We start from the raw sequence: 18809 nt of genomic DNA, 5'->3' as shown, positions 1-18809 counted from the left end.
CTTTAACTCTTGAGAGTGTAAAATGAAACCAAATGGTTTCATTTCACACTCTCAAGAGTTAAATTATTGTTAAACATCTTTATTACTTAGTTTAGAAGTCTACAGAATTAGATCATGTAGAATAATTGTTAATTTGATCAACGGTTCCATGTTATCTCTCCTAATGGTACCAACATCAATACAGCGTGGAATTGTGGACAAAATCGGCTAAAAGGTTTAGGTCAGAGGCTAAATGTCATCAAATGGTGGTCTGTGGCTCAAATGCAGAATAAATAATGGGCCTTGATCTAAAAAGGGTTGAAAACCACCGATAATCATGACTGACGCAGAGCTGCTTATAGTTGCCCTGTGTTTGTTTGAAAGCCACGTCAAAGCAGGGCCCTGTAGAATGTTTAGTTGTCAAGATTGGCAGGTGGCAATAGTTTGTCCTCCAACTATAGGTAGGATTTTTGCATCCTGGATTCCTGGCACAAGTTAGTTCTCTGCTTATTTATTTGTATGGGTAGGATCTAGATGGCGGAGACTGGGGCACCAGGAATGACTTATTTGGTGAAGAGCATATAGGCCAGCGGGCGACAGTGACTCAGAGGTAGAGTGGCCAGTAGAGAGTGGCCGGATGGGAAAACCGTGAGGTTCCCAGTTCGATCCCAGCCTCCTCCAGTGTCAAAGTGTCCTTGAGCGAGACGCGGAACATCTAATTGCTACCGATGTGCAGGCTGGTGCCTTGCATGGTTTCACAATCTATGTAAAGCACTTTGGATAACAGTGCTACAGTATATAAATGCACCATTTGCCAACACCTCTAGGATAAAAGTGCTATATAAATGCACCATTTACCATTTGCCAACACCTCTAGGATGTAAAACAACAGACATGGCTTTGTGATGTGCACACAAAATCCTCACTCTCTCACTCGTTATGTATGTATGTATGTATGTGTTGAGACTGAATTAACGAATGGACAGATTACGAAAATTCATTTCCTGTTAGCTCTCATTTTGTCTACAATGCTTCAAACGAGTTCTCTGTTCTATGTCTTCCACCCTTTGCGAATCAACGTAATGTTCTCTGTTACAGGACGTATGGGCCTGAACTTTCACCACCCTGGAGCAGATCACATCATGCCACTGAATAGTAAGTTCAGTTTCATTGTAATCGCACGATCCTTGAGCATGTATGTTTTTGATTGCTTCAGCTTTACAGGTCAAGTCAGGTTTATAGTCTTCCTAACTTCAAAATAAAATATTCCGTGCCATGCATCCGGCTGGCAAGGAAGCGACGGCGCCGGAGTTCAATGGTGTCAGAAAGTGTGTTAAAAGGCTTCCCATGCTAACGCATAGTGGGCACCGATGCCCACCCTTTGCAAAGCTTCAGATTCCCTGCCAAGTTTGGCCCCCACTGACCACTGGCACCATAAATAACCCCCCGACGCAGACCTTAAGCAAAGGGAGAACACAGCTGACCCTTGAATGGCACTTCTAAAAATACACCCCGACCTGTAAGACAAGATTTCTCTCCGCTGTTCGTCAAGCCAGCAGATGGACAAACAGCCACAGAGAGAGAGAGAGAGAGAGAGGGAGAGAGAGAGAGGGAGAGGGAGGGAGGCTGTGCTCACAGGGTTGAGCTTTGTAAACTTACTGACTTTTCACTTCTGTCTGGTGAGGCTAATTAACCACAAAGATGTGTAGACTAGAGAGCGCCTCCAATGAGAGGGCAGAAAACAGCACGGCCACGTGACCCATGTAGGGGTGTTTTAAATACATTGTTTTCAATGAGGGCGGCGCAAATATCAGCAATGTTATGTATGTGTGCAACATGACAACTGTTTTAAAGTATCGTGCAGTGACAACTAAAGTCTCTGTAATGTAGACCAGTCATTAGTCCGACATCGACAAGACGACAATCTATCTCTAACCCTAACCTAAACATAACCGCAAGCATGGGAGCAAGCGCAAGTTTGAGTGGTAGTACGACCATCGTTTCCGCATGTCGGTCTGTTGGTGGGTCTAATCTTAATACGCATCCCACTAAAAAAAACTATCTAAAATAAAGTGATTTAAGATCATTAAAGCTGGGCTGTTGCCTTTCATTCACTGAAGTAACTCAAAGGCAGTATTCTTATGATACTGCCCAACTCAGAGACAGAGAGGCACCCAGCATTGCAGAAACTCTTAATGTGTGCTTTCGAGACGTCAATATAATTATATTGTTTGCAGATCAGAACACAAGGTATCCGAAAATAACGTGTGATTTGTTTTCTTTCGCTTGTCTAAATCGATTATTTTTTACAAAGGTCACAGTCATTAAAACATTAAGTTGGTTCATGCCTTGTCTACTCGACTCCCATAGAGTCCAGTGCATTCCGTGAACTTCCGGTGCAGAGCTTTGTCACTATTAAGCTCCCCCTAGCCGCCCGGAGCCTCCGTTGGACTGGCCCCATGAAGTGAACGGGGTTGTCGCAACTCTGGGAGACATTGTGTACCCACCAAGTCCACCAATGAAGTAGTATCATAAAGTACCATGAATGCATATTATTTCATGCTTTGGCAAAAAAAAACAATTTGTGCATTTTCAACTGAAAAAAAGTGTTGACTTGAGTTACAATAATTAGCTTTAACCGTCACAGAAGCAGTGACGAAAATTGGCAACAGGCACTCGAGGCTGTATCTACAGTATTTATCAGTACTAAATCTCAATGGAGGATTGCGGCTATCAGGAACAGATGCTTGATAATCATCATCACACATCTGCTATGCAGTATGCGTTCCACTTTCAGTTATCTGAACTCGCCATGTTTGATCTTCCAATGTCGAGGAGGAGAAGGGGAAATGCGGGAGAGTAGTGTGGAGGATCCCAACCCTTCCTCGTTTGTTGGTTGGCTGCTGTCACATTTTATCTCAGTTTAGTCTTTTCACCGTTTAAACCCCCTGCCCCCCTGAGTGTTCTCAGATTGACGCTAAACTATCTCGTCGTGGGATTTACGTTCAAGCAGGCACAGATCTTAGTTCTACCCACATCTCTGAAGTCTGTCACAGTTGGCTCTCTCAGCCGTAGCTCACGGTGTGTTTGCACATGCGGCAAAAGCTTTGATTTCATCTTTAAGGGCTTTCCTTAATATTTCACTTTCATCTCGCCCCGTTGACTTTGAAGCTCTCAAACTCTGTAGTCAGCGAGAGGTCCATCCATGTTGAGAGGTCTGTGTTCTCTGAGAGAGATGAGGGTGTAGCAGTGGCCATGTGTTTATGTGGGTGAAGGTGTCCACTATAGGCCAGTGGTTCCCAAACTGTTTAGCCTGTTACCCATAAGAGAAATTAGACGTTTGACTGGCACCCAAACTAGTGAAAATAGCAGATCAGCAAGCTCACCACGCAGCACTTTGTGTCACGTTTGAAACAAAAAAAAGGGGCGCTCTTATCATCGTACGTCATCATGACGTAAAATAGACACTATGTCTATTTGCTCAGACACTATGATGTAAAATTCTCCATTCATTGTCAATGGGAATTCAATGTTTGTGTAAGACGAAAATCTACACTAATAGCTGAATATAGTAGGGGCTAGCGCCCCTCAAAAAAGGGAACCATAAAAATGTGCCCACGAGCCACAAATGGGTCCCGGACCCAGTGTTTGGGAAATAGTGCTCTAGTCAAAGTTTCAGAGCTTTACTGTGCAGAGCAATTACACAAAATGTATAATTACCAGAGTTATCACTCTGCTTCTTTCAAAGTGTCTGTCTGGCTGTCTGTGTGTCGCTCGGTCACCCTGACACAGTAAAGTTCAAAGCCTCCCCTCCCTCTGCAGCTCTCATTCTGCAACCCCCCCTTGGCTATGTTCTCTTTTCACCAGGGTATCTTGACACTTTCCCAACACACTTTGCTTCTCTGCCGTGCCCCGGTTGCTATAGGCACCTTTGTCTCAGCCGGTGCGGCGAGACAGACGGTGAGAGGGTAAAGCTGCAAAGCATCAGACTGTCCTGGTTTGTACTGGGTTTGCCATATCGTCTTAATGAAAACCTAGTGAGAGAGAGAAAGAGACGAGAGGCTCACAGACAATGTCTCCTTCCAGAGACAGCCAGGGGGCGAGACGCACAATGGTGCTGTCACAATGGAGGGCCCATATTGGTTTTGGGAGCAGACAGTCTGTTCTGTGACTCATGACTGCGAGGAGCGAGTGGGTCCTCTTTTTGCTCTGTAACGGCATAAAGAACCCCCACAGTTTGTTGGGATTCTGGCCTGTTATGGAACACACTGCCCCCTCTTTGGTTTGTGTTTGAGGCACAGCAAGACTCCAATTTATCCTTTTAATTTATTTGTAAGCCGAGACATTAGGCAAATGCTCAATCCCTTCACAATAGGCTATACCATCTTTCATGCAAAGTGTAAAGGAGTACTTCAACCATTTGAGAGAATTCCACTACATGTTTCTGAACTGTCCACAGCCCTCCTCTGAGACACAGAGTGAGTAGACATGTTTCTGAACTGTCCACAGCCCTCCTCTGAGACACAGAGTGAGTGGACAGGTTTCTGAACTGTCCACAGACCTCCTCTGAGACACAGAGTGAGTGGACAGAAATGGTGTCATCTTATAATACGCATAAGTGAGGACAAATGAAGATAAAATTGAAGGTTATTTTGTTGAACAAACCACAATAAAATGACATTTGTTTATTTTACAATATCTCTACAAACATGTTATCTTATCTGTATGATGTAATCCTATGTGTATGATGCCATAGTGTACTTTGCCCCAGATTATGTAAATTAGTATCCACAAATCTACGATAACATGGGCCCTCTATGCGGTTTTCTTCTCCATGCTAGGCTGCCATTGCAAATAAGAATAAATAAATAGAATACATTATTATTATTATTAAATATAAATATTATTAATAAAGAATAAATAAACGCACTCAGACCCGTGCCGGCCCGTTTCCGGCAAGCCACCCCACGTCCGAAACGGTTGAGAAATGACAGAGTTACCGTGTGCCGGTCCCACTGTACCCTCTACTGTACTGTACTGTACTGTCACTGTACTGTACTGTACTGTACTGGCACACCCGAAATCATCATATATAGTTAATATATGCATGTGTGTACTGTGTTTGTGTGTGTGTGTTAGGTTGCGCACAGGTGGTGAAAAACAACCATGCTGTTTTCGTGCTCATAACCAGCCAGGCACCCACCCAGCCAGCCAGCCACCATGCACACACATAGCTCCGTAAGGGAGTGGTTGCACAACTCAAAAATAATCTAGTTGTAGCCTATATGCATTATCCCCTCCACTTCCAGTTCCATCCCAGGGGCTGGAAATGAAGGGGCTAATTTTAATACAGTACTGTGCCTGACTTGACTCTCATCTTGTGGGAAGTTTCCACTTGCTCTTGGCCTGGTATGCGGTATGGCCTCCCTGCCGTGAGACTGGCCCTAATGTTTTACCATGTCCATGCTAATGACTAACCAGCTCTCGCTTAGTCCCCCAACTCCCAGGTCGGTGTATCTTTATCGTGCCATTCATGAATATTCACAATGAGATTAGCATGAACACGACTACACGAGCCATTCTGGGTTAATTAGCTGAACATTATGACCTCTGTTACGGGCGCAGAATCATGCTGATGAATATCTCAAGTTTGGGCCAGTCGTAAAGCTCATCTCGGCCTCTTTTCCCTAATGCAGCATTGCCTGGGAGTCTGGGACAGGTGCAGCAGGTTTAGCATGGGCCGATGCCAGGCTGTAATAATCGTTCTTCTCCCTTTGCCGACGCTTAGGCGTGGCCCATCTGTGGTTTTGCTGTTGGCCTGGAGATGTTTCTGTTTTAATTTCCACACCAAAAAAAACATGTCTCTGTATCTCTCTCTCTCTCCCTCTTGTGCCTTATCCCCCTACCTCTCTCTTTCTCTCTCTTCCCCTTCTCTCTCTCTCTCTCTCTCTCTCTCTCTCTCTCTCTCTGACTCCTTGTCTGTCTCTGTCTCTGTCCCCCTCTGCTCATCTGTCCCCCACTGTACTGACAAGCAGCCAGGAGCTATGGGCGCAGAAGAGGTAACGTGTGGCGTTTTGTCTGTGGGTTATGCTTGCCATATAAATCATGGTTGGGGCATGAGCACAATTAGCCACAGTACTAGCTCTCTCTTTCTCTGCATCTCCTCAGTGCCGAGAGGAGAGGCTCTAGTTTGATGTCACTATTTGCTTTCTCATCTGTGCTGTGATCGAGTGAAAATCATATTAATTTCCGTTCTCTTATTTTCACCCCCACAAACTGCACTGAATCAACAAAAAAAAGGGAGAGGGACAATATAATAATCTGCACAATCTGACCTTTCTTTTGCTTGATGGTGGTGAGAGAAATACAATCTATTGTGAGGCATTCTGCTTCCTGCATTGTTTTTTGTACTCTCCATCGACATTTCTGTGCTTGTTAAATCATTTGAATGGATTGGCGAGTACATTTCATGCTCACTGGCCTCTGCTTGTCTTCTAAATCCTATTGAAAAGGACCGGATTAGAACATAAAAACACACAACAGTGCAACAATGCGCTGGCGTTGTATTTATGTGCTTTTTGACCATCATTACCTCCTCGATGCTGCCAAACACTAATTCCAAACCTTAATAAAAAGCTGTGTTGCCAAATAGAGCACATGGGCTTGTAGCTGCTTCCCAAACAATAATTTGAACATTCCATTGAGGAAGTATGGTGATTCAGAAGTGATTCATGTCCTGAATGGCAAATATTGGAGCTGCACACATCTGATTTTTCCTCTTTTTTTTTAAAGTGTTTTAACTAATTCTGTCTTTCTTCAAGCAAGGAGGAAAGGTGTTGTGTGATTATTTTTTTTAATGATGCATTGTCGGTCTTGGGTTAATATGCGTAGTTTTAATGTGCTGTGGATTTTAACAACTAGTGATCACTGATTGAAATAAACTCTTAAATGTAGACCTTTTCTATTAACCCACAATATACTGTATATTAAAAAAATTGATTCTATTTTCTTTAACCTTAGTGTTGTCACAATTATGCATTTACCTTGCAAACGTCGACCACCTCTGTAATTTAGTTCAGGAATCCATCAGCCACTGTTATCCAACTCTTTAGAGTCTAAATCGTTGTCTAAAGTTTAGACTACTTCAGACAGAACATCAGATACCTACAGTAGGCTACTTAGCAGGTCGACACACAATGAACTGTGTGTCTAAAAGAGTGACTTTGAGAGCTGTTTCAGCGTACAGTGCAAGTCAATGAGGAGCATATTTCTAATTATCAATTTCTAATCACTGGAACAATTATTTTTGGAGTTACGTCATGGCAAGGTAACTAGTACACAACCCAAACCTCTACCAAAGTGGTCATGCACTTTAACATATAGGCGTGCTGTGTCACTCTACAGTAGGTTGAGAACACTGTGCTGTGCCTACTGCTATTAGGCGGTCATTCTTCCTACAGGTCAGGAGGTCATAGAGTTTAGCAGTATCTGCAATACTGCATTATCATGATGATATAAGCACTGTATGCTTGGTGCACTTCTTTCGTTTTTCCGTTTGCAATTAGATATTGTGGTACTGTACGTACTCTTGCATATAGTTTACTTACTTGATATCCCTTTTCCAAGATAAAAAACATTTTGTTCCATAAGTATGAGAGCAAAATGAGCAAAGAGCAAAATGTCCGCTCAATCCCTGACGGAGGCTTTAACACCGTTAAAGGACATGCTAAAACTCTGAGGCGGCACATTAGGGCCAACATTTAAGTTGATTACTTACAACACAGATATGCAGATATGACAAATGACTTAAATATACACAGAAATATAAATTTTACTCGACTAAATCAACTGTCGACTTAATCTTATGATATTTAGCGGACTAAAACTAGACTAACACCAAGACATTCCAGATGATTAAAATGTGACTAAAACTAAAAGAAAGGTGTTTTCTCTCCTCCTCCTCCCGCAGGCCGCTCTTCTCTGTTCCCCTTCGAGGATGCCTTCCTGGACGACGGGCACGGCGACCCCTCCCTGACCCCGGGCCTGAACTCGCCGACCCGCTGTCAGAACGGGGAGAGGATGGAGCGCTACTCCAGGAAGGTGTTTGTCGGAGGCCTGCCCCCCGACATAGACGAAGGTACCGCTGTTGTTTTTTATTTTAGTTTTAGTCATAGTCTCTTGAATAGTTTTAATTTAGTTTTAGTCACATTTTAGTCACCCGGAATGTTTTAGTGTGAGTCTAGTTTTAGTCGACTAAATATCATGAGATTTTAGTCTACTAAATCTACAGTTGATTTAGTTGAACAGAATGTATTTTAGGGGCCCTTGTATCGTAATGATAATAGCCGATCTACAAGCTCACAGCGCGCTGCAGCGTGACACGTTGTGCGTGCACTTGTAGATCTGCTATTTCCAGCATGCAACGAAGTGTAAAATGACTTATACTGGATCACTTGTCCACTAGTCCCTTCCTAACATTTTAGTTTAGTTTTAATTTGTTGACAAAATCGACAGTATGTAGTCAAAGTTTTAGTCACCATAGCTTAGTTTTCATTTAGTTTTCGTCAGTGAAAAAAGGTAGTCGACAAACATTTTTCGTCATAGTTTTAGTCAACGAAAACAACTCTGGAAGGTACTGGTGTTGTTGGTTTCGTTAGAGGTGCTCAGATCAATCGCCCCCATATTTGCTCCAAATGACTCGATCGGTGATCGGCAATTTACCCTATCTGGAGGAACCGATCTTTTATACCATTTAAGTGGTATAATAAAAAGTCAATCAGATAGTATAATATCATTTTGCATCTTTGGGATAGGCCTAAACATTCTCCCCTTCCTCCCCACACACACACACACACACACACACACACGTGTGACGTGGGTTTTGACATAATCATTTTGGAAATATTCAAGTTTTCCCCTTACGCACAAGATCGGAATCGGATCATGAGAAAGCTAAGACTAAATATACTGACAATTTCGTCAACGAATTAAAACTAGACTAAGATGTTATGGAGAGACAAGTGGAAAAGAGATCCACTAGAACTAAAAGACAAGTAATTTTTCACTTGGTTGCATGCGGAAAATAGCCGATCTACAAGCTCACAACGCGTCGCGCTGCGTCACAATCCATGCTGACACCAGCCTGCTTCACATTCACACATGTAGACATATGCAGCACATGCCGTGTACAGCTTCAGTCTTTTACTCAGCAGTTGCAATAACTTGCAGTTGGCTTGACAATCTGTTGTTGTTTGGCAAGCGACACATCATGTTACTGGGTATAAATTGAAGGAACAGTCCAGCCCCCAGTGTATAATAGCTGAATGTTGCTTTTAATAGACATTAGACAGCACAGTTACTGAAAAATGTAGCAAAGCTAAATGGAAGCAAACAGTCACTTTCTATGAGTGTGTTCTCATTACATTCTTTATGTACAGTATATTATGTGTCCATATCACTCATCAGTGCTAAGGTTATTACATCCCAAATTCCCAATTAGATGCACAGATAATCATGAATTATCCATTCTAATTGAGTCTATCTAGTCCATTTCTGCCCATGCATGTATACAGTATATAGTCCCTGTCACTGCCTATCCATACCGTTAATCCTGGGGAGAGTGTGTAGGCAACCACCAAGAAGATGACATCAATATGGAAGCCCTAGGGCCTATTCCATCAGAACCAATGCACACACCTCACATGGTGTACACACGTGCACACACACACACACACACACACACACACACACACACGCACACGCACACGCACACGCACGCACACACAGAATGAAACATACCCGTTGCCAACTGAAATATTCATGCGTTTCCACGGCGCACTGTGTGACCCTAGTTGAATATCAGATACGTCTGGCCGCGCGCCAGCAGCTACGGACTGCTCCAATGGGAACAAATAGATCTCCCCGTCTGTCCGTCCTGGTTCTAATAGCATGCAGTTCTTTGGCTCGGACCGACTGACGGCTGTTATTACTAGATCACTTTCCTTCACACCGTGCATCTCTCAGTGCAGTTGAATCACTGCCACGATCACCTTCTGGTGAAACTCCTCACTAGTGGCAGGTGAAAACCAAATATTTGCTTCTGGGGAGACCCTGGAACAACATATTTTGAGATGGGTTAGGGGAGACTATGTCCCGATCACGTTGTTTTGCTTCCGATCTGATTTGATTTTGAGTATCTGCCGATTTGATATTTATATTTTTTTAACACTTGTGACATGCCATGTCACAATAGTACAAAATCCAAAATCACAGACAATATCCAGTCTAATGTCATGATGTGGATATAATATTGTTACTAGGGGGTATGTGCCGATCACGTTTTCTTTGCTCCCGATCCGATTCCGATCATTTGACAATGTCGTGATCGGCCCCAACAACCCTATCTTTAACCACGTTTTTACGTTGTTCTTTTCTAGATTAAATTACTAACAGTTTCCATGTTTTATTTCTGTTCTTTTCTAGATTAAATCACTAACAGTTTCCATGTTTTAATTCTGTTCTTTTCTAGATGAAATCACTAAAAGTTTCCATGTTTTCATTCTGTTCTTTTCTAGATGAAATCACTAACAGTTTCCATTCTGTTCTTTTCTAGATGAAATCACGAACAGTTTCCGCCGCTACGGCCACCTGGTGGTGGACTGGCCACACAAGGCAGAGAGCAAGTCCTACTTCCCTCCCAAAGGTAAGGAAGTAGATTCTATATACAATCTGTAAACTATAAGCAAGTCCTACTTCCCTCCCAAAGGTAAGGAAGTAGATTCTATATACAATCTGTAAACTATAATCAAGTCCTACTTCCCTCCCAAAGGTAACGACAGTAGAATCTATAGCAGTCTTTGAATAAGATGTTGTCCACAATTCCACGTTGTATTATTGATGTGGTAGGCTACCATAACAGGCAAATGTTCAAAATGATCAAAATAACAATTCTTCTACATTCTGTAATTGTGTAGACTTTGTAAATGAATTAACTGATGCAGATTTTACCAATACTTGTGGCCAAATTTGACTGAGGGGCAGCCATTGGATTTCTTTGAATTTTCGTTTTTTTTTCCATGTCATATGAAAGCAGGGAATCTTAGCTTCAAATTGTCATATTGGTTGTTCAGTTTGACCCTCCAGTTTTGGAGATATAGAATAATGTCTTGCAGTAAACATTGAGTTGAGAAAACAGGCTTGAAAGATTAACTTCTGTGGTCTCTAACATTACACCTAGCTACATGTAAGCATTTATTTCATATTTACATCTCGATTTCAGCTCTGACACTTATTTCAGACATGCTCTAGTTATGTGAAGGGTCTGCCTGTGCTATTAACTCATTGTGGATAAAATATAAATACATTTAGTTTTTCTCCTCTGGTGAAAAGCTGGAGGTTGCATTATGGAAAATCTGGTCACATAACATTTGAGCTCAAGAGTTAACGATCTATAGGGGTCAATTTGTTTGCTAGCTCCCCGTCATTTAGCTGGGGACCACTTGGAACCCCTTCAAGGACCACTGGTGGTCCCCGGACTACTGGTTGAAAACCACTGTTCTATATACAATCTATTCTATAATCTATAATCAAGTCCTCCCAAAGGCAATGAAAAGCTTGCGTGAACTATATCTTTGGAGCACATGGTATAATCTGTATCTGTACCTTGTGATCCAGCAGTAAAAAAAATAAAATCAGACCAGTCTGAAGTGAGTGGTACTCTAAACATAGGGAAACAGGGACGGACATAGGGACATAGGTTCCTTGGAGTGGTTGCACCACTCAAAAAACGAACAAAGCCTATAGCAATAGCATCCCTTCTGGTGTTTTTTTTCCTTTTTTTTGTTGTTTAATGGGTTTTGCAAAAGGTCATATTACCCTGAATCCGTGACTCATGCCGAGACAGCAGCGGAAAGGTGTGCTTAAATTTGAGCAATCCCTTGCAGGTTGGATTGACTTGCACACATACGCGCACGCACGCACATAATATATATACTCTTCCATAGCCCACCAAAACCTTTTGAACTTTGACCTGTGGAGTGTTTGTTTGAATGAAAAGCACGTTTTCCAGACCCGACTCTGTCCTACTGGCCCGTGGAGCTGCAATGTGTCATATTAGGGAAGCTATTAAAGACAACGCCTGGAAATAACTGACATTCCATAAGCAGATGGTAATACACACGGACAAAAGAACTATGCCAGTTTCTCCTACTCTCATTTTTCTATACCCCTGTTATTTTTTTTCTTCTTTTCTTTTTGCCCAGGAGGATTATTTTGAATAGGCCTGGCTCGCTCCACTAATATCCAAAGCTGGGAGAGGAAAAAATGCAGCATCCTTTTAGGGAAATGAATGAACATGAGGAGACCAGAGGATGGATGCCATGTAGGAAGCGACTATTAGCCAGGCTAGGAAGCGACTGTTAGCCAGGCTAGGAAGCGACTATTAACCAGGCTAGGAAGCTACTATTAGCCAGGCTAGGAAGCGACTATTAGCCAGGCTAGGAAGCTACTATTAGCCAGGCTAGGAAGCGACTATTAGCCAGGCTAGGAAGTGACTCGTGTGGAGATCGCCTAGAAAACAGTTCTAGCACTTAATATCTCACACATGTGATTGTATTTTAAGACCATATGCTGTATGTAGGTCTTCTAAAAAATAAAAATAAACTACCTCATTTCTGTTGGGGAAAAAAGGGATAGTACGGTGAGAAAACTCATCACATTAGCTATAGAGCAGTGTTTTCCAAACATTTCCAACGTTTTATAGGTCGCAAATAAATGTGCCTTTTTCCCTTAACAATAATAATAATAACATTCTTTTTTTTTTTTTTTTTACATTTCATAAATTAATAACAGAATTCTAACATTTAGCAAAAGAATGTCATTAAAAAAAGAAGAGAAGTAGTACGTAAGTTTCAGAAGTAGTGAGAATAGCCGGGTCCCGGGGGACATCAAATGTCTCTTTTGGGTCCCGCGGAGACATCAAATGTCTCTTTTGTGTCCCGGGGGACATCAAATGTCTCTTTTGTGTCCCGGGGGGACATCAAATGTCTCTTTTGGGTCCCGGGGGGACATCAAATGTCTCCTTTGGGTTCCGGGGGGACATCAAATGTCTCCTTTGGGTTCCGGGGGGACATCAAATGTCTCCTTTGGGTTCCGGGGGGACATCAAATGTCTCCTTTGGGTCACGGGGGGACATCAAATGTCTCCTTTGGGTCACAGGGGGACATCAAATGTCTCCTTTGGGTATCACCCAGGCTAAAACATTTAGGAACCACTGAGCGAGAGGGGGCTCCCAGTCGGCCTTCTTAGCTCTAACATGGAGATCTCTTGGGAGAGAAAGACATCTGCAAGATCCTCTGTGTATTTTATCATCGCATAAATATTGGCAGTGGTGTAAAGTAACTAAGTACAATTACTTAAGTACTGTACTTAAGTAAAATGTTGAGGTATTTGTACTTTACTTGAGTATTTTCAATTTCCAATACTTTTACGTCTACTCCACTTCTACTTGAGTACTTTCTTCCGCCATGCGCTGGCTGTTATTGGGTGAGTTACAGATGTGGGAATCACATCAAGGGGTCGTCAACCTCTCCCCATAAAACACTCTTCCATGCTTGACCGAATGGAAGATGCTCGTCACTTTCCATCTCGCTCCACATTAAACTGCCTACAGTTATGTGTCTCTGTACAAGCATGAAAGTGTTTTGTTTTGGGGTTATTTCTTTTTTCTCCTTCGGTTACAGCATGAGTCATGCCGTGGCAGCGTGGCTCCATCTATAGCAGGGCAGGCAAAGCCCATTCACTATTTTCGTAGTTTTAATCACTTTTAATGAGCCTCATTGATGTGCATTAAATCGTAATTTTCCCTTAATGTACACGGTCGCCTGTCATTGGCCGTTTGTTTGCCTGCGGGTTTTACAGTTGCCTTGACAAAGGTTATTATCTGAATAAAACACACAATGTATTATATTTGGCCAGAAGAAGAGATGCTGCTTACAAACACACAGTGATGTTTATTTTGACGTGGTAACATAAGTGCAGTTTCACTGCCTACTAGTTGCCATATCTGTTTTAGGATTTTCATCCTGCCTACCTTCTATCTATTCACTCTCTCTGGCTCATCAGTGATGATGTCACCAGCAGATGAGATGAGTGCTGGTTGTCATGGAGCTGCCAACCTCTCACACACACACACACACACACACACACACACACACACACACACACACACACACACACACACACACACACACACACACACACACACACACACACACACACACACACACACACACACACACACACACACACACACACACACACACACACACACACACACACACACACACACACACACACACACACACACACACACACACACACACACACACACACACACACACACACACACACACACACACACACACAGGCTCCTAATATCACCCAGTCCCAGCGTCACCCCCCCTGGCGATGAGCTCAAAATGTTAGGCAGCTATTTCTGTCGGCCTGTGCGGATGTTGATGGTGGGGGGGGGGGGGTGTTATTGTGTTGCGGGCACCAGAGGGATTCAAGCAGGCTGCAGGCTGTTCTAGGCTAATGGGTCAGTATGTGCTCTCGCCTCAATTACCGTGGAAGGAAAAGACCAGTGTTGATTTTGACAGCAAATTTTGGTTTTTAGCTTTATAGTCATAGTCTTTTGAATAGTCTTCATTTAGTTTCAGTCACATTTTAGTCACCTGGAATGTTTTAGTATTAGTCTAGTTTTTGTCGACTGAATATCATCACTGCGACGCGTTGTGATCTTGTAGAAATTGTATAATATATATATTTACTCATCGTAGCTTAGTTTATTTAGTTTTCGTCAGTGAAAAAAGGTAGTCGACGAACATTTTTCATCATAGTATTAGTCGACGAAATCAACACTGGAAGTGACATTCGTTTATACGTCGTGGTACAGCCATGTTGCACAACAAACTATACTGTAAACCAGGCTTAAGCTGTGATCGAGGGGAGGTCTAAACTGTCTGGTTTACGAGGACCCAGACCCAGACAAGCCCCCGTAGCGATGGCGGTATCTACATTAATTTCTACTACCCACGGTTTATCCTTCTGCCCTTGTGTGAGGATTATATCCAATGAGTGACTTCACCCAATTTGAGATGATTAGTGAAGCTTCACGCTGGGCAAGACCTACGCTGTAGACTAGAGTGTAATTTTTTGGGGGCGGAAGTACCGCTCAAGGAAATGACATTGACGCTTTACAAATCAGTTTAAATTATCCGTGAATGAAACAAGTGTGGTTGAAAAAAATATCATATCCGGGGGACATACATCTGACGGATGTTCCGGCCCGACACTCATTCTAGCTCTGGATTTGCTGCGGAAATACATATTTGTTTTTAGGTGTCTGTGACTCCCTGAATTCGGACCTCAAGCCCACTCCCCACTTCTTTGTGTAAGCCGCTGTCAGCGCAGCTATGCTTTTATTTACATTTAATGACAGTTACAACAACCCACTGCAAGCAAGCTTTCCTTCTCTGCGCCCTTTCTCTCTGCTCTCTCCTCTTTCACTTTCTCCCAAATCTTCTGCTCTGTAACTATATCCAGGCTTCTTCTTTGTTTTTATAAGGCTTGCACGCGCGCGCGCGCGCGTGCGTGTGTGTGTGTGTGTGTGTGTGTAACTGTGCGTGTGTGCGTGTGCACGCAGTATTTAAGGTCTCTTCACGCCACATTTTACTGATAGGGAGTGGGCTGATTTATTTCTTAGAAGTCGGAGCCACTAGGCTGCTGTGTTCAAGGGTCTGTCTGAGCCCTCACCTTTTGCTATGAATCTGTAGACACGTTGGTCCGTAAGTTTGAGCCGATTAGCCTGGATTTAGTTGTCACTATTAAAACCCAGAGAAAGGTATGCCCTGCAACTGTGCACTGACACAGTTTATGGTGTCATCAAGGACTGGCTTTCATCTGACATTTCTTGTTTTTGATGAGGTTGTTACTATATAATAAGGCACAGGGAGACATTTTTTGAGTATAAACAATAAATAATACATTGCATTGGGCTTTTCACATGTTAGTGAGGTGTGCCCGACTGCCTGGGCCTATATCACACCTCCTAGAATTATGCAACCGATTAGCAGGCAATATTGAACTCCAATTTGTTCCTCCAATCTTTTCCTGAACAATGTGGATATTTAATTCATTATGAAATCAGTTGCTCTGCTTTAGCCTTTTGTCATCTTACATGCTGTTGTTTTGCTAAAACGCGATAGGGAAAGCTTCTTAAACAGATAACTTGGTTATTCTACTCTGATGTAGGTCATGCAGTAGATCACCGTCTTCTCAGCCATACCAAATGGAACTTTTTCATGTTTCTGGACACATTTTGATCGTTAGTAATTGGATAAATGAAGCCATTACATTGTTTTCGATGAGATTGCCTGCATGTGGCTCTTGAGTGAACCTGTCGTTTCCTTATCATGACGAAGCCGCCGGCCGGCAATTAATATGTGTTGAGCTGCGACGACGACCCCTGTAAGTCGTGTCCTGTATTGTTGTTACTGGCAGAGCTGTGTAACATTTATTTGCCTCTTCTCTTGGCCAGTGCGCACTCGTAAAAGAGACTATGGTCTCAATGTGATTTTACTGGTTAAATAAAGGTTAAATAAAAAAAATTAAACGTGAGGACAGCAGCCTATCATTTCTCTAACAACATTCCTTTATCATTGGGGCGCCCGCTGGCCTAGTGGTCCAGGCAAATGCCACATATAGGCTCTGGCCTTACAGCACGTTGCGTGTTCGAGTCCCGTTCATGACGACCTTTGCTGCGTGTCTCTCCCCTTCTCTCTCTCCCTCTTTCCTGTCCGTCTTCACTGTAACTATCAATAATGCCACAAAAGCAAAAAGAAAATCTTATTTTGGAAAACGTTGCCAGTATTCCTTCCTCTCTGGACGGTGCTGGGAGCGAGCGAGCAGCAAAGCCTCCTATAAATCTCAGGCACGAGCCACTGCAGATCCACGCTCTCCTCCCGTGGCGTAAGCTGCACTGCACTGCGCAAGGTTGGCGGAGGAAGAGGCAGAGAGACAGAAGAAACACTAGAGCTGTGGTTTTCAACCAGTGGTCCAGGGACCACCAGTTGTCCTTGAGGGGATTCCAGGTGGTCCCCAGCTAAATGATGGAGAGTTGGTAACCAAATGGACCCTAATAGATATAACTATATATCTTTAATTGTTGTTTTTGTAAATTATTGTTAAATACCTGCATTAGGCTACTTAATTTACAAGAAGTCTACACAATTAGAGCATGTAAAATAATTGTCATTTTGATCAATGTTTTCCTATTTCTCTCCTATGGTACCACAGCAATACAGCATGGACTTGTGGGCAACATCTTATCCAATGACAACATAGTCTTTAGTTTTAGGCAAAATCTCATCAAATGGTGGACCGTGGCTTAGATGCTGAATAAATAATGGGCCTTGAATATGGGGTTGAAAACCAGTGCACCAGAGAATATCAGCATCCCAGAGTCTGTTTTATACATTCAGGTTTAATGGACAGATGACCGTACAAACCGGAGGAACTAAAGTGCATACACAGTAACATAGCCAGTGTTCATTTCACAGTGAAAGTGTACACATATAGCCAATGTAAGGGTCCGTTTACATTAGTCATGTAAATGTTTGATGCATTTTACTGATACGAGCTTGCCACACGACATTAGCCATTCAAGGTTTGGCCGATTTTGGTACGTGGATAAATGTTTTTCAGGTCGTGCGGCATAAAAGCAAATGGACACTTAATGCAATAACTTTATTTTTTTTGCGAGGGGGATTATACACAGCTGGGCATTATATTGATATAATATTTTTATTTTAGACTTGATGGGATTCAATATTTAGATATTTGATATTCATGGGATTTTGGCATGTGATATCTTTCCCTGCATGGTTTTAAATTCTGCATTATAGTGAAGGGGTATATATTAGCGCCGCTATTATTTGCCTTTACCCACTTATAGTAGTCGATTATATAAGCTTTACTGATGACTATTTATATATATTTATATAAAAATAAACTATATTTTTATGTGTGTGATGCTTCATTTCAGATAGATCAGTTTAGAGAGGCAGGAAACCAAGCAAGACCAGCTGGTCTTGATTAACCCATTAGCCACTGTCAAATGTGTGTTCTGCATACATGGCTGCTGGGTCGCAAGACAAATGAACTGACTATAAAGTACTTTATCATAATCGTTATCAATAGTGTGGCATACATGGGTAACTGGCGGGCGGCATGGGGGACACATGCAGCCCTCACCTTCAAAACGTGTCGCAATGCAACGCGTTTTGAGCTTGTCAATCTGCTCTTTTTGCTACGGCAGTATAATGCAATGTGGCCGCCTGGAGTGAGAGTGGAACTATAATGGCCCTCTCCAGCTTCAAAGTTGCCCACCCCTGGTGTGTGGCACAGACATAGCGATTCAGCTCTAAAATTGATTCACTTTTTCCAATTCTCCAGACTTGGAATAATAAAAATAATAAAAATAAAACGTCCCCAATTCTGTGGTGATGTGTCATGTGTGGAAGTTGTTTCTATTTTAATGGTTCTGAACCAATTTTAACAGACTTTCCAGCCAGCATAATCCATGTAGCCTAGAATGGGGCAGGATAATGCACAGACACTATATTACAGGAACAAAGGGGTTCAAGCCAAATTCAGGCTGGTCCGGTGCATCTCAGGAGCAGGACTGGTATTCGTATAGAAGAAGGAAAGCCCTGGAGCAAACTCGGACAATAAAGCCTTTTTTTATTTACAGGGTTCAGGGAAATAACGTG

The 18809-nt window shown here is 42.6% G+C and overlaps 1 protein-coding gene across 4 annotated transcripts in view; it reads left to right on the top strand.

Moving 5' to 3' along the window:
* Nucleotides 1-18809, top strand: part of cpeb3 (cytoplasmic polyadenylation element binding protein 3) — a 55559-nt gene that overhangs the window by 20279 nt on the left and 16471 nt on the right. For 3 of the 4 annotated variants that reach the window (XM_080781339.1, XM_080781341.1, XM_080781338.1), the window contains exons 4-7: nucleotides 1078-1134; nucleotides 6015-6038; nucleotides 7949-8116; nucleotides 10592-10681. In XM_080781339.1, the coding sequence (XP_080637465.1) occupies nucleotides 1078-1134; nucleotides 6015-6038; nucleotides 7949-8116; nucleotides 10592-10681 (339 nt within the window). The remainder of the gene's footprint in view (nucleotides 1-1077; nucleotides 1135-6014; nucleotides 6039-7948; nucleotides 8117-10591; nucleotides 10682-18809) is intronic. The other variant, XM_080781340.1, reaches the window with a different exon arrangement.

This window comes from Protomyctophum bolini (assembly GCF_963924005.1).
Source record: "Protomyctophum bolini genome assembly, chromosome: 14".
Classification (NCBI taxonomy): domain Eukaryota; kingdom Metazoa; phylum Chordata; class Actinopteri; order Myctophiformes; family Myctophidae; genus Protomyctophum; species Protomyctophum bolini.
The sequence above is the reverse complement of the archived record's forward strand: the minus strand, read 5'-3'. Positions and strand labels throughout refer to the sequence as shown.